The sequence below is a fragment of the Scatophagus argus genome, chromosome 2 (assembly GCF_020382885.2).
Source record: "Scatophagus argus isolate fScaArg1 chromosome 2, fScaArg1.pri, whole genome shotgun sequence".
Lineage (NCBI taxonomy): Eukaryota > Metazoa > Chordata > Actinopteri > Scatophagidae > Scatophagus > Scatophagus argus.
Window position 1 is genome coordinate 10808998 of NC_058494.1, and position 16152 is coordinate 10825149.

The 16152-nt window shown below is 39.7% G+C and overlaps 1 protein-coding gene across 1 annotated transcript in view; it reads right to left on the minus strand.

Annotated features, from left to right (window-relative positions):
* The window catches only part of LOC124069506 (zeta-sarcoglycan), a 288322-nt gene that overhangs the window by 3728 nt on the left and 268442 nt on the right, over positions 1-16152 (minus strand). Inside the window, exon 7 of the mRNA XM_046408730.1 lies at positions 14065-14188. Within this exon, the coding sequence (XP_046264686.1) occupies positions 14065-14188 (124 nt within the window). The remainder of the gene's footprint in view (positions 1-14064; positions 14189-16152) is intronic.

Below are 16152 nucleotides of genomic sequence, written 5' to 3' on the forward strand. Positions count from 1 at the left end.
TTTTTAATTTATTAAAAACAAAATATTGATTTATCACTTTTTTCCTGGGAGCCCTGACCAAAATAACTGATTAGTGACTAGTTAGCACATACTAATTATTAGTTACATACACAGTGCAAAGAGAGCAGGAGGGGTAAAGGGTCAGTGGGGGGCCCTCTGCTGGATCATGAGAAGCATTCAGAAGAGAGAGTATGAGAGAAGCAGAGGCAAATCCATCTGTTCCACAAAGGAGTACAGTTTCTAGTACACTGAGTTACTTAAAGTGAAAATGAGAGACTGTCCTAAAGGAAATAGGACAGCCGTGGCCTAGGGGTTGGAGAAGCGGCTTGTGATTGGAAGGTTGCCGGTTTGATTCCCCCACTGGATGGGCAGGAAAAATTTGAGTGTGATTAATGGAAAAAATGCCCCCCTCCATTAGCTGGCTGATGTGCCCTTGAGCAAGGCATTTAAATCCCAAATTGCTCCTGGGGTGATGATAGTTGCAGCTCACTGCTCCTGTGTGTTTCACTGTGTGTGTGTGTGTATTTGAATCAGTGATGGGTTAATTGCAGAGAGGTAATTTCCCAGCTTGAGATTAATAAAGTACAGTAAATAACATTTTTTTCAAAAATTTAAATTTAAAAAAATAATAAATGACTGCCCTCCATCGTTCCTGACCCTTAATTCTCCTGGCATTTCTTCAGTCCACTCCTCTCATCTTCAAATTGATACAAACTGTGTACCAAATGAGAATCATTACAAAATCTTGATTCCTACTGACACCTGCACCTGCTTATTTAATCTTCAATCTTCAATGCTGAAGCCAGTAATGCACCCTTGCTTTCCCTCTCTCTCACATGCAGACTGCAATCTCAGCAGATGCCAGTATCCCCATTATTCATGTTCTTCGTTTTATAAATGAGGAGAGAGAAAGTGAGCATTGTGTAGAAAATAGCTGAGTGCAAAAAGACAGGAAAAGAGAGGGGAATGAGAGGAAATCAGATGACAAGATTAGAGAACGACAGCAGACGGCAAATGTCAGATCAGAAATGGTAGGGAGAGGATGAGGGACATAAAGAGAGGGAGTTAAGATGGATGGAGGAAAAATGGAAAAGACAGAAGTGAGGGATTCAGATGCCCAAACAGCAACACCAGTTTCATAGTATAACCAATGATTTTACATTTGCTGATGAGGCACATCTCAGTCTGTATAAACAGCATCCACACATACAGTACATAAACACACACATTTTTTCTGCATGACTGAACTTAGCAGAGGTATGCTCATGTAGCCTTTAAATATCTATGCAGGTAAAAAGCACAACATCTCTTAGCCATTAACCTGGAGATAGATAGGCAGGTAACCAAAGACTGAGGTTACAGATGGTGTCAACCCTAATAGCCAAGAGTTTTTCACTTGGTGAGGTACTCAAACTCTACAAGGTCTCCGGTATTATTACTTTCTATTCTCATATCTAAATGGTATTCAGCAGACCCAAACAGGCTCTGCAGGCTTTTGTTTTATTTTTTCCTTTTTCAGCATTGATCAAGAATAAAACACAAGACATTACAACAACCAATAATTACATCAGTGTTTAGTAGACTGAATTTAAGATTTTCTTTCATCAGCAATGTTCAAGTTTGAACATTAGTCGCAACAGTCAACTAACCTAAAATAGTGACCAGTAAAATGTAAGGATAATGTGAAGCATGCAGGGCAAAAATTAACTTGTAAAACCATTCATAATTAACCATTCATCTCTCGAAATTAAGAAAACAGTTTAGTCAGTGATGAACTGAATTAATGGAGAATTCATTCACCAGATCCTTTCCAGTTCATGGGGTGACAAATGGTAACTCAGTTTTGCAGCAGTAAATCTTATTGTTGACATATTGTCACAGTCACAGACATACACATGTGGGTGGATATGTGTTAAGGTTCTGAGTTTTGCAAATTGCATCTCTAATCTGCAGAGATGTTGCTGTGTGGACCTGGTCTTTAGTGTTGTAGACATATTAGTGATGAGGAATTTAGCCTATTAATGATGAACTGGCCGACTGATGATAATGAATTCATATAGTTTGGCGTTGATAGCAGGTGCTAATTCTGATGTTTTGAATTTTTAAACAATATGTCATATGTTCCTCTGAGGGGATTCATGTCACCAAACAGAGCGTGTAGTACTGAAATCACTCACTGTCCCCTTGGGAAATAAATCCTATTCAAAGCACTTTTGTTGCAAATCAGACATTACACAATAATCCAAAAATCCCCTAAAGTATTGATTATTTTGTCAGTTTGGTGAATTTTACAGTAATTCAACTTATGATTTATATAAAATGAAGGTTAATTTGTAAAGCTTTAGGATGCACACACTACTTGCTCTGATTTACATTGCTGTTCCCAGACAGAATCAACAGTTATAGGTATTTGCAGTTTCTATAATCGTGATGTTTCAACACAAGGTTCAGACACAAGCAGATTTTGTGTTAGTTCTTCAGTTAAAAAATGAAAGAAGAAAAATCCAAACAATAAACAAAAGAGGAAGCTTAGAGTGAGCCTCTTTAAATCTTATTAGCCCACCATGCTCATTGGTTTTAATAAAACTTAAAGTATTAACATTGACAACAAGACACTTTAAGAGGTACTGAAAAATTAATATGTGCACTTCTCTCACCATGTACTGGCCAAAGGAAAATATCACACTGCATCTCTAAATGTCAAGGTATGCCTTAACAGGTCCCTGGTGCACACCTGTCATCTTCCCTTTGGCTCTCCAATAAAAGCTGCCAGGGCTTAGTTATAGCCTTACTGAGGAAAGGACTCTGTCACGGTTGGCAACATATCCCCAATCTAATTCCAAAAGCCAGCTTGCTGTAGCAATGAAAACCTAAAATTAACTTGGGCACGGCAATGGGACGGGAACATGAGAAGAGTCTGGTGCATGTTTATGTGAGGGAATGCTAGTGAAATACTGCTTTTTCTTCCACAACATTGGAAACATTATGGTAAGAAACTGAAGGGAAGGGGAACAGTGGAAGGAGACAAGTGAACAGAGTAAAGGTGGAGGTATTGAAGGTGAAGAGTATGGAAAGATGGATGGAGAGACAAACAAGGGGGAGGGAGAAGATGGTGATTATGAGATTGAAAAGAGGAGAGGACGATTAGTAGGTAGAGATGGTGGCTTACAAGGAGAGATGGAGTGAGGAAGAGATCGATAGCAAGGAGCTGAGAGGTGAGAGGATGGTGGATGGAAAGAGAGGTAGAAATGGATGGATGCTAGGCAGCAGGAAATAAGGACAGTAGAAGAGAGGTGGTGGATGGACAGATAGATGGATGGATTTAAAGAGGGAATGGAAATAGAGGAAGGGGAGTGGAAGTCATTTGTTGTAGCTTAAGGTCGGATTAGTGCTGACATTCATCCCAAATGAAAGTGTCTGTAAGTATTAGGTGGGCCTGTTGTTATCAGTATGTGAGGGTTTGTACATGTGAATGTGTGTGTTTCAGAGTGAGTCTGTGGCTGTGAATATAATATAGTTTACAAATGAAGGAGTGCTTTTGTGAAAGAGTGGATTGCATCCAAACATATGTATGCATCTACACATACATTCATGCCTGCACTGTGTCTGCGTATTGGTGTGAATGTGTTTGCATCATTACACCTGATACATCTATGTTTTTCCTACCCATGTTCTCCGATGTTATCTTATTAGCATATTTCTTAAATATATATAAAGGATTGGCCTCTATTGCTGCTTAAGTCTCTTGAATTTTTTAATGTGTTACCAGCCAGGAGCAAAAGTTGAGTTGACATATATGTGAACTCAATGTACTTTTGCTCCTGGCTGTATGGCGTGAGCACTTACATATGTTTTGTTATATTGACAGAAGATAGAATCCACTACAAACTTCAATGTTTTGGACTCTGCTAGCCTCAGCATATGTGTATTGCTCTTACTCGGTGCTTCAATCATTGATCAAAGCCATAATAACCAAATAAGTTATACTTAAATGAAACAACCTAAATATATAAAACAATGTTGAGGCCATTTTACTGACTGAATCCTGGTAAACACACATATTGAGGGAGGTAGAGCTTGAAATGTTTAGTGGACTGAAACTTTATCAGATATCTATTGACTGTCTGTTCCTGAGGTTCTAATAAAAACAGTCTTGTTTTCAGTCATACAAGACAATACATTTTATCAGATCAGGTTTTGAAAAGGTAAAAACTGAAGAGCTAAAATATGCTTGAAACACAGAGGTAATTCTGCATTTACAACAAAATCCTAAAAATTGCATTTTCTGAAAAATTCCACTTTTACTTTTTTATTTAATGTATTGTTAGTGTATCCATGGATATTTACTAATGTACAGCTAGAGGACAGAATAATATGAACACTGTACAATATAAAAACACTAAAAACTCAAAGATGTTAATGTTTAATCTAAACCTCAGTCCCCAAATGCTTTACTGCAGGGCAGATGGTTTTCATAGTATTTTGTACACTTGTTCCATACATAAATGTTGAATAAACGTGCTTCTGCCTGTGTCTCATAAGTCTGTCTCTCTGCATGTGTCTCAAATGCATTTTATACAAAATGTACAACTATGCACTAGTGGTTGTGTGTGTGCATACAGTACCAGTGTGTGTCTGAGCCCGCTTCTCTCTGACATCAGTTTAGTGAGCACGTGGTTCTGGCGTCAAGGAGGTGGGAAACATGCGGGAAGCTGCAATTATGGAGGGTCAAAACATTTTTCATGGATGATTTGCTCTGGCACAGCTGAGGAACAGGCGAAAACGGGTGGGAGGTGAATGAGCTGCGAGAGAGGAAGAGAAGGCAGCGATGAAGGGACAAGCTTTTCTTGGGATGAAAGGAGGAGGGAGGTGGAGGGAAAAAGACTGCAGAGGAGATAAGAGGGTTAGAGTCTCTTTGAGGGAGATCAAGAGGAAGAACAAGTGTTATGGAGTGTGTTGAGAAGTAGTTTAGATGGGGAAAGGAGTGTATGAATGTGTTTGGGAGGAGACCGGGAGAAGGAGGAGGGAGTCAGTGAGGACATGAGGGGAAGAGAGGTGAGTATGCAGGATAAAGAGGGACCAGAAATACACGCGGAAAAGAGAACACAAAAGTTTTTATGATCCGTTTATTTTTTTATTCATTTTTGCTGTAACATAAGCAACTTGATCAAATTTGTTTTGCCTCTGCTCCAGTGATAGCCTTGGTTGGAGGCATTATGTTAGCAGGTTGTATGTCTCATTCTTGTGAATGCACTGTCTCAGAAATAACTTGGGAGCATGTCTTCAAATTTGGCACAAATATCCATGTTGACTTTAGTGGATTAACTGATCAGATTTTGCTGGTCAAATGTCAAAATCATGTTTGAGGTCAAACTCATTGTGACATCAAACATGTTTATGGACATAACACATCAAGTGATCACTTGATTAAGTGATGACATTTTGTATCTAAAAGGTCATGGTCAGAAGGTGAAAACGCTCTTCTATTAAACACTGTAACTCAGGAACAAAAGGGGAGATTGTGACCATATTTTACATCGCATACACAATCAGACTGTGTGAGGGGCAGGGGCTGTATGTGGTGTGGCACCTGCGCACAAAAAGTCATGATGCATTCATGGTGAAACAGTTACAAATCCTGGTTAAAATTAAGATTGTTTTATTATATGACTCAGATGTAACTACTACACCTCTGTATTAAAAACACGCAAGGTTAGATGCACATAGATGCCAAATGATTTTCTAGCATGCAAGACAGCCTTTTTGGCATTTTATCACATTTGATTCCATTGGAGGAAGCAAATGTGAGGGCATTTTATCATTTTTTCAGATTTTATCTACCACATAGGGATCCTGTATGTTATCAGACTCTTCTTCAGGTCCTGTTGGGTTCAAACAAAACGAAACTGAAAACTCTCAGAAGTTCAATGTGGACGACAAAGCGCTAACTCCTTCAGAGGATGGAGGAGTAGCAGAGTGATGGGAGGGTGAGAGAAGTTGAAAAAACAATAACACTACAATTTCACCAGCACACACACCACACACACACACACACCCACCAGATAACTCACTCAATTATGCACACACAAACAAAGACAGTTTAACCTCTGTGTTCCCCAGGCTGAGCTCACCTTGCCTGCCATTTTCCTTTTCTAGCTGTCTCTTTCTCCCCTTGCACTCATACATGGAACACACACACACGCACGCGCGTGCGCGCGCACACACACTCCAACAACACAAAAAGGTGGGAGGTTGTGAAGCCATCTGAGTGTATTACACAGACCATTAGGCATGTTGAATGGACACATGCTGGAATGGGAGCTGACAATGGACTAAATGACAGAGGCTGCAGAGAGAGTGAGAGTGTAGTAACCCAGATGTAGTGGGAACATAAAGTGATATCAGTCTGGTCTACTGTACCATACACACACCACTGCAGACACAGACAAATGCATTCACACAAACATGCATGGGTACAAAGGAATGGAGTCTCCAAAAGTAACGCATCTGTGCACACAACAACAATAAACAGACAGTGGAGCAGCAGCAGAATAACACAAAGCAAAGCAAAGAAGAGAGAGACACACAACTCGCACACATATGGAGAGGCTGAGACAGAGTTACATCAGACTGACAAAATCACAAACACACACACTTTTATGATGATAGCCTCAGGCACTGTGAAGTGTAGGCTAATGAATTTTCCAATGTTATTCATCCCTTTTGAAAAACATCCACTCATTATTGGCAGGTATCTGTTAATCTGTTATCTCTCATTTACACACACACACACACACACACACACACACACACTGACACATAGAAAGGATGGGATGATGAAAACAAGTAAAATTCTAGACAGCGATAGAGGAGGGAACAGCGGTGACAGTGTGCATGTGGCTGGATGCTTGTTTTATAGTGTATTTTGTTTATATGTGTGCGTATTAATATATTTACAATGTCTTCACAACATCAGTGTGGACAACAGGGAGTTACCCTTTGCCAGCGTTCACTCACCATTCTGTGTTACCTGCAGGTAAAACAACGAGCAGCTCAAAAAAAGGAAAAGTCCCAGTGTTTCAGCCCAATAACGCCCCCAGGCTACAGCATCCTAATAAACCCCAGCATTGTGTCAACAAACAACAAAACTCCATGGTAACTTAACTTTGTTTAAAGTTTCTATAGTTAGCCCGATTTCACCTCGCAGCAGTCAGCAGCAGAGTGGGACGAACTCTAATTACTGTCTTTGTGCATCATGAACAGCTGAACGCACACGTGCGATGCAGGACATTCAAAGTTTCCTCACATGTCTAAAAAAGAGTTTTGCCAAACAAATGGCAGGTAACAGGAATTGGTAACTTTTTATATGGTGGCATTTGTATTTTAGAGTTACTACTATTACATAAGCATTTCCTCTTGCTCATTTTGACATATTTCACTTGTCAAAACAAGCTCTGCACTAACTGATCAACCAGTTCTTGATACGCTTTCTGTTGCCTGCATTTTTTATGCAGCCCTTCTAACATATTCTCATCCCAGGTCATCAGATACCGTGTTTTTCACACACCCCTCTGCGTCTCATCCAGACGCACAAGGTACCGTTCAGCAGCACAATACCTGTTTGTTTAGGTTTTGGAAAAGATCGGTGTCGTTTGGTTTCACACAGGATGTGAACACTTTCCCGGCCAAAAGGGCTTGAAGGTCCTACCGTCACATTGATGCATATGTGATTACACTGAAGCCCAGTGCATCTCATGCACACAGTAAAGGGTACCTTCTGTCTCCTGGGAATGAGATGGAGCTCGTCATTCACTAAATCTCACTGTCAGTTCAGATCCTGCCTCTTCCCGGTGCCTTGCAGTTACCCCTTTACTGATATTCTCCTCTCCTGACTGTCCCAATTCCTGCTTCCCATTTCAGAAATCATCCCAGCAGCACTTTACCAACCCATCCCCACTCTATCCCTGCCAGATTGTCTAAATGCATTCACTTAGCTTTCCAGCATTTGTTTCTTGACTGTCTGACAATCTGATTGAATCTCTGGGTAATTTTGCTTGTGTTTGTCTTCCTGGTTTTGATCTTTGTCTTTCTGTCCTTAGTAAACTTCTGCTATAACTGTCTTGTGTCATGCTATTATATATGCAAAGTTTGGCCTATTTTGAAACTTAACACTTACAACCAATTCACAAGCATGCAAAAGCCATGTCTAACTGAAATAGGCCCCTTGTACACTAGATGCTATAGTCACAAGAAAAGCTACAATTCAGGGTAAACTCAATGATAAAATGAATGATGATAAAAAATATTGTTAGAGTGATATGTTTTTGACCAGATGTAGCTCTGTCAGTAGTGGACTTTACCACCAATTAATATCAAAATTCCAACTAGTATTCTCCAGACATGTACTGTCATCTGAAAGCTAAGGGTTCATATCAGGCCTACACAAATACACTAATTTACATTTACATTTGTGAGCTTCCCAGTAAAACCACAAACTACCACTGCTGGAAGTTATATGTCCTACCTGAGGACATTTAATAGCTCAGTGTGTTGTAGTATCACATCCTGAAAAGCATTTCTGTGATTTTTTCTTCTCAACAAACAGCAAATAAGCAAAGCCATTTTACACACTAATTGGTGCTCGAGTGTCTTGGTGCATTGGACCTTTGCATATGACTGCAAATGCAGTCTTTCTGACAGTATAAGTGTATAAAAAAGAATATGTGACTGCTAACCTCAGGATCAGGATCCTCTTTAAAATTGAGGCTATAATCCAACAGTGTGGGCCAACTTATAAAATTATCTGCTTTTTTTTTTTTTTTTTTTTTTGCCTGACAACTATCAGTGTTAGAAACTTGACTGATTTTCAGCCAAGGGCTCTGTGAGAGGTCTATTCTCTAAATAGGTGTCTGTTAAAATCAGTGGTGAATGAGGGAAACAACCTCTCCAACATAAAGACAGAAGGACAATGAAAATGAGTGATGAAAAACAAAAAACAAAACGTGTGTGGATAAAGGGCATTTGTTGAGATGCATAAAGGACAGGACAGTGGAAATAATCAACAAAGAAACAAGATCAGAAGCAGCGACACAATGGACAAACTTGATGAGAGGAGAAAATTGATGTGCAAGAAAGAAAGTGAATGGATGTAGAATAGAGAGAGAGAGAGAGAGAGAGAGAGAGAGAGAGAGAGAGAGAGAGAGAGAGAGAGAGATGATACAAAAAAGAAACCAGGAGTACTGCAGGAATCCTGAGAGGATCTGTCAGCTCTTGTTGGCTTTGATTTTAATGGAAGCCAACGCTCCCCTACCTCTAACCCATTTGGCCCTAATTCCAGCACTGCTTTCCAAACTTTTTAAACTTTAATGGCCCCTTCTTAAGTGCCAGCTGCTGACAACATTGATTTGGCTTTAAGCCTTGCTGTCCCGCATGCCTTTATTTTCTCCTGCAAAATCGACAGAAACATCTATTTTCTGCCATCCTCCTCCACCTCCTACTCATCCGATCCTCCTTCTATCCTCCCTTCATCCACTCTCCTCTGTTCATTTGATGGTGTCAGCGGTCGGTGAAAGCTTGTATGAGAATGAATGAAAAGGAATGCTACTTGGATAAGCTGTTCTCTTTGGGGAAGTATGTAGGAATTTTTTGGCTGGGTTGGCAGAAAGAGAGTTGATACTTCCATTGCAAAGTGTGAGCGAGATGTTTTTGGTGATGTGCTCCATATGAATGCAAATACATGATGTTGTTATCAGGTTGCTATGAATTGCTGCAATTTTGCTGTGTTCACTCTGTGCAAAGTTCTGGATATGCTAATATATTGCACTTAAAAGGGAGCTACAGTGTGCAGACCTCTTTACAAGTTTTCCTTGTTCCGAGTTGTTGCACTCTGCCATGTCTTTATCTCTTTCCTATTGATTACTATAAGATATGAAAATGAATACAAAAATACTTTGTTTAGAATTTTGAATTGATTGTATTTATGAAGAATACCAATTTTAAGATGTTTACAGCCTGCTAAATCAACATACATTAACTGTCCTACAGGATGTAACCAAAAATGGATAGTCCTGCACTGCCTGCATTTCAAGAAATGTTATTTCACAGTTAGAAATTTAAAATAAAAAAAATAATAAAAGTTGATTATTGGAAAAGGAAAAGAAAATTTCCTGCAAATAGGCAGAAACAAAAATGTCTCAATTCTTAGCTAGGGGAATGCTGCTGATTGCCAAACAAATACAACTTTGTTCCTACAACGCTGGTGGCCCCAGCTGGACAGGTAAGCAAGAGGATACAGAAGGTTGAAGGACAATCAGTTATTTGCCACTGGAAAATACAATCAACTCTCCAAATGCTTGGAACTGGACATCAGCACTGTCTATTAAATAGATTTCATTTTGTTGTTTTGTTGTTACAAAAAATAATTGTGCAGTGAAATGTTGTGGTCTGAAAGTCACGAACATGTGACACGTGCCAGGCTGAACAATGAGTATATGTGGGCTATTTCCCTTGCTATTCAAGTTACTGTGTAGTCCAGACAAATATTTATGTTTGCATGGGGCACGCTGAGCTGGATGGGTTTGATAGCTGCAGGGGGGGATGTGAAATGCAAAAGCTCATTTGAACTGGCTGTAATGAATCAGGAATATGTTACATCAAGCAGTGAGAGGGCATGGAAATTATGTGTAAAAATGTATATGAAAATGTCTAATAATTTTCATAAATGTCAGAGCAATTTCTGCGGTGTTGAATCTGTCACCTCGGCAGCAATCAAAATTGCGCCTCTAAGCTCAAGGGTAACACATGTCCTCATATAAAATGGACCCTTATAAAATGGATTGTCTGACGAGGAGACTCTGCATGATATTGCATCATTGGGTACAACTGTCACAAAACAGTTTATGGGTACAGCGTGATCTGAGCAAGCTCAGGGCTCGGACATGCAGGCAGATGTAAGAAGACATGGTAGCATAATGGAGTAGTTGGAATGTTCGACAGTGTATCAGGCTCTAGGCCTTTATGCCAGTTACTCTTTGTCAAAATGATTTATGTGCCTGTCTCTCATGTCTGTTTGTATCTGTCTGTCTCTATACCTGTCTGACTGTCTTTGACCTCCTGCCTCCATACAATACTTTTATAAAATGTCCCCCCAGAACAATAGGCTTTTTAAATGGCTTAACTATGTAGTTTTCCTTACATAAGGCAAAAAATAAAAAAAAATTGATTCCAGAAAAGAGATTACACAAGATGCTAACAGCGGAGGAGACAGAACACCATCTTCTTTTACATTTTTTTTCTTATGTAAAACTCAGCCATTACTTTAAGAACATGAACACAAGATGAGCAGAGTGCTGGGCGTCCTCAGCAAGATGTAATTAGACACACGGCAATAACAAAGTAGTATGAACAGGGGCACCAGTGTGGATAAATCATAACGTTATAATTTTAAGTAAGTATATAACACAAATTTTCATTTTAAACTGTGGTTGCTTCAGATAGCAATCTACTTTCTTTGTTGTGGGAAAATAGCGACTTAGCTAGAGATACTATGTTTAAAATACAAGATCAAGTTTGGCTGGACCATCATTCTTAGATAACTATGAGGATGTATTTTCCTATCTTGACAAAGTTACAAATCAGCCCACAGACATCTCATACCTGAGCTCACTGGGCTAATCTTACTGTTCATCATAACTTTGAAGTGGAGGACACAGAGTCATAAATAAATGCATCCTTGAGATTGTGCTACCTGCCTTTCTAAGAAATAATGTGCAATAAAAATAAAAAACAGAATGCTCAGTGAAGGTGGATTTAGATTTCAGATGGTTTTTCCACTATAATAATTGCTTTTGCCCCAAAGATGTTGTTTTCTGTCTTCTTTTTAAGCTTAACATTATGATTTTTGTAATGTATTAAGAAAAATACTTCACAACTAAAGTTTATCACATTAAGGCCACGCACATTTCATTTAGGACACTTATTGAGCCTTTCTGGTCACTTTTCTGGTGACACTTCTTGTGGCCTTGATGAAACTGTACCTTAGTCTTAGTTTTTTTTTCTTTAGTCAAGTTGGACAAAGTCAGTCCATCATTTTCTCAAACCAAAGAGCCACACCACACTTCTTGTTACGCACTACTTCAGACTATTGTTCACTATCAATACAAAGACATCTATTTATTCAGGGATGACAGGGAGAGAGGAAGAGCGAATGAATGAACAAAGAACAGAAAGAGACAAAAGAATACACGAAGCAGAAAGAGAGCGAAGGAAAGAAAGAAAGAAAGAAAGAAAGAAAGAAAGAAAGAAAGAAAGAAGGACAGAGAGGAAGAGATGGCAGAAAAGAGGTAAAAATTATAATCCTCCTTCCTTTGCCTGAGAAGTGACAGCCAATGTGATGTATAGTCCAGGCAGTGGAAAGTTAATTAGATAGGCTGGGTTACTTAGAGATGAAGGACTGAGAGGCTGAGAAGCAGAGGAGGGAGGAAGAAAAAAAAAACAAAAGAGAATAATAGAAAGGAGGATGGCGAGAAATGTGAGGGCTGAGACCAGTCAAAAAATAGAAGACAGAGGAACAAGGGTTAGATAGGCAGAGAAAAGAAAAAAGCTAATATGGAAATACAAGAGAAGGAGGGACATGATGGGAAGTTTGAAGAAGAGCCAGGTCAAAGTTACTTTTTGTGTTTACACTCAACTGTAAAACTATACAGTGGTAATTATATGATAGATGCCAGTGGTGGAGGAAGTACTCAGATAATTTACCTAAGTAAAAGTACTAAGACTACACTTTAAAACATTGAAAATGTTACTCATATATGATACAGTACTAAATGCAGTAAAATTTTCCCTGTGACTGTTATGCTATATACAACATTATTAGATTACTATGACAGGACTTGAGTAATCAAACTCTGGATACACATATTAATTATATATTTGAAAAATTCACTTTCTATTCTATAGCTGACACCCTTCATTATTATTACCAGTATGCCAAAGCTTTCCAAAGAGTTTAGTGACCTCCGTGTGCTTAATTTAACTCAGACTTCCGAGTGTCTGGCCAATGGATGAAGTTGTCTGCTTCTCAAAAGTAAGGTGCAGGGAATGGAAACAAGAAAAGGAAATTAGGAGCGGAGAAACTGAAAGCGAAAGGAGAAGAGAAGAAAGTAAAGACTGTGTGACAGGAGAGGAAATGAGAAATGAGTTTAGAAGAAGAGCATCAAAATTCATCGTTGTTTTCACTTACTTCTGTTGTCTCTGTAAGAGAATGTGTGCATAGGTGGGCAAGTGAAAATGTGTGCATGTAGAGCTGTGTATGAAAATGTCTATAGTTGTGATAACATACAGTGTGTATGTGTGTGTGTGTGAGAGAGAGAGAGAGAGAGAGAGAGAGAGAGAGAGAGAGAGAGAGACTGACAAAAAGTGAGCGTAACGAACAAGAGGGGGCCATTCTTCTGTTAATTACTGAGTTAATGACACACTATGCTCCAGTGGACATGCAACATGGCAAGATGATACACGCACACACACACACACTCATGCAAGATAATGGCTAAGTCTGCTTCGCTGCTCACGCAACTTGGCAGGCTGCTATGCAAAGAGCTTGACAGTGAGATAGCAGGATAACAATGATACACACACACATAAAAAAACCACACAGAGCAGCAGCAACTGACAGAGAACCTCATCAAACAGCTTTAATGAAGTCACTTCCCCAAAATAGAGGAAGGGAAGAAAGGAGGGATGAGAGGAGGAGGGGAGAAAAGGAGGACAAGGTCGCCTGGATTGATGACGCTCATTAGCCTAATAAGGTACTTTAATGAAGCGGGCCCAACACTATAGAGTGCCACAGAGTTGAAAGACACACACACACACATACTGTATATTATCACAACCATAGACATTCTCACATTCTCTTATACAGCCCTACATGCACACACACATGCACACTACTTTCTAGCATTTACACTTGAACATAGGTATCTTTGTCAGTTTCTATGTGCTGTCTAGTTCTCCCACAAATACCCATTCACCCCTACACAGACACACTCAATATGGAAACACCCTCACCTCTCCTTCCGAGGACTGCAAGAGGAGGTCTTTCCTACAGGACGCTGTAAAGTCTCCCACACCAGCATTGATCTCCACCCCTCTGGGGGCCTCCAGGGTCAGGGTCCGAGTTGGGGATTCCAGCCTGAGAACCATACAGACACTTTAGTCACACACCTTAGGCTGAATCACATACATGCAGAGGCATACAACAGTAGAAACAGACAGCATGATTTTAGCCTGGTGCTTCGGCTGCCATTAGACTATTACTACGGGATCAATAATAAGCTAACTGTGAAGCCCAGCCACTCAGTCCAAAGCAGCAGAAGACGATCTTGTACTGGTAAAGCTAATACACCTAAGAGAAAAACAGCACTCACTAATTCAATGTTTAATCTTGAATAAAGATCTCCATGGAGTACAGCTCAGCTCAACTGCAGTTACATGAAGTTAAACATTAAAGGACATGTTGCCTCTTGAATGCATTTGAAACTGAAAAATGAATATTTAAGGGATGTTTTGTTTCCCTTTTGTTAAATAGTGCATTTTTGAACTTTGTGAGTCCTGTTGATTTTGGATGGTCCAAGCATATTTGTGAAAACATTATCTGTCAAAACTACTGCAGTGAAACTCATGCATGTTGTGGGACTGTGTGTGGTGAGAACGGGGCTGAGCAGAGGGGCGCTGTTCAGCTACCAAGAGACGGGTAGCTCTGGAGACAACCACGGGGACAGCTGGACCTTCTGGAGGAGTAAAACCTGCCATCACATTGAATTCTGCTCTTGGAGTTGTTTATGTTTACCAGTAGGTGGAGCGCTGAGAGTTTACCCTTTAACTTTTGAGATTAAAAAGTGAATTCATCTTCAGTCTCTCTGATCAGCCTGTCTGCAGCAGAGAGTCACTGATGTAACGTTACACACTGTCAGGTGTTTATGTACTGTAATGTTGAGTGCTGACTGGTGGGGAAATGTACTTTACTTTATGAATGTACAGAGAGGACAGGGGGAAAAGAAGAGAGAGAACTGGAGTCTCCAGTGAGTGTTGAGTTCAGGCAGTGGCTAAACTGACTTCAGACAAACAGTAGTCTGACTGTTTGAGCTGACTGAACACTCATGCAATGTGAACAGAAATAAATTATCCTGCTATCAAACCTGCACAAATAATACAAGATGAAAATCCATTTTGCTTCAGGGGTAAGCTAGCTTAGAATGTAAATGTTGTATCACATCAATATTTACTTAAATATTTAGTTAAATATACATTTATTATATAAAGCCCTAATGGAAGTAAGATAACTTCGGTTTCTACGGTTGTAGAAAATAGTCCCAAGGTGTGCCTCAACTTTTCTTAGATGACCTGAATAGCACTTAAATCTTCTGGTGTGCCTTAGATTGTTAATATTTGTTGATCTTTACATAACAGAGGAGAAGAACCAACACATACTGCACTTTACCTCATTGTGGGGCCAGAGATTGGTTGTACAAGAAAGGAACCGAATGTATTTGTTCCTTTTGTTTTGGGAAATGTCAAGAGTTTGATTTAATTTCTACTCACTTTCCCATATAGTAACTACTTCCTTTGTCTTTCAGAAAACCTACAATATTGAACATGACGAATGAAGAATTGTTTTACTGCATTGCAAGTGCTGCTGCCCTGGTTGGCGTCACTCCCCTTGGAGCATGAAGGGTCAGTAGCTAAATCTGTGACTCAAAGTAGAAAACAATATGCAATGATTAAACAGCTTGGTGGTTATAGATAAGCACAGTGCTTCGCTCAAGGGCATATTGGCAAGCGGAATTAAAAAAAAGAGCGTTTTCGGCAAGGCTTACAGAATTACAGTTTATGAAGAGGGAGCATAACAAATTAAACAACACTCATGACAAAGATCAACTAAGGGGAAAAAATGCCATGAGGGCATTTTTTTTTCAGACAAGCTTTGCTCAAGGGCACTACAGAAGGTTGACTTCCCAATTCCGACCGAGAGATTGTAGGGATAAAGTATTCAAGCCAAAGAGTAGATTAACTGAACTGATGACATGCATCCAGCCTGCAGCCAAACAACAGAGGGACATAAACAGGCATCAGTGCCTTGGTTAAAGGCACTTTGGC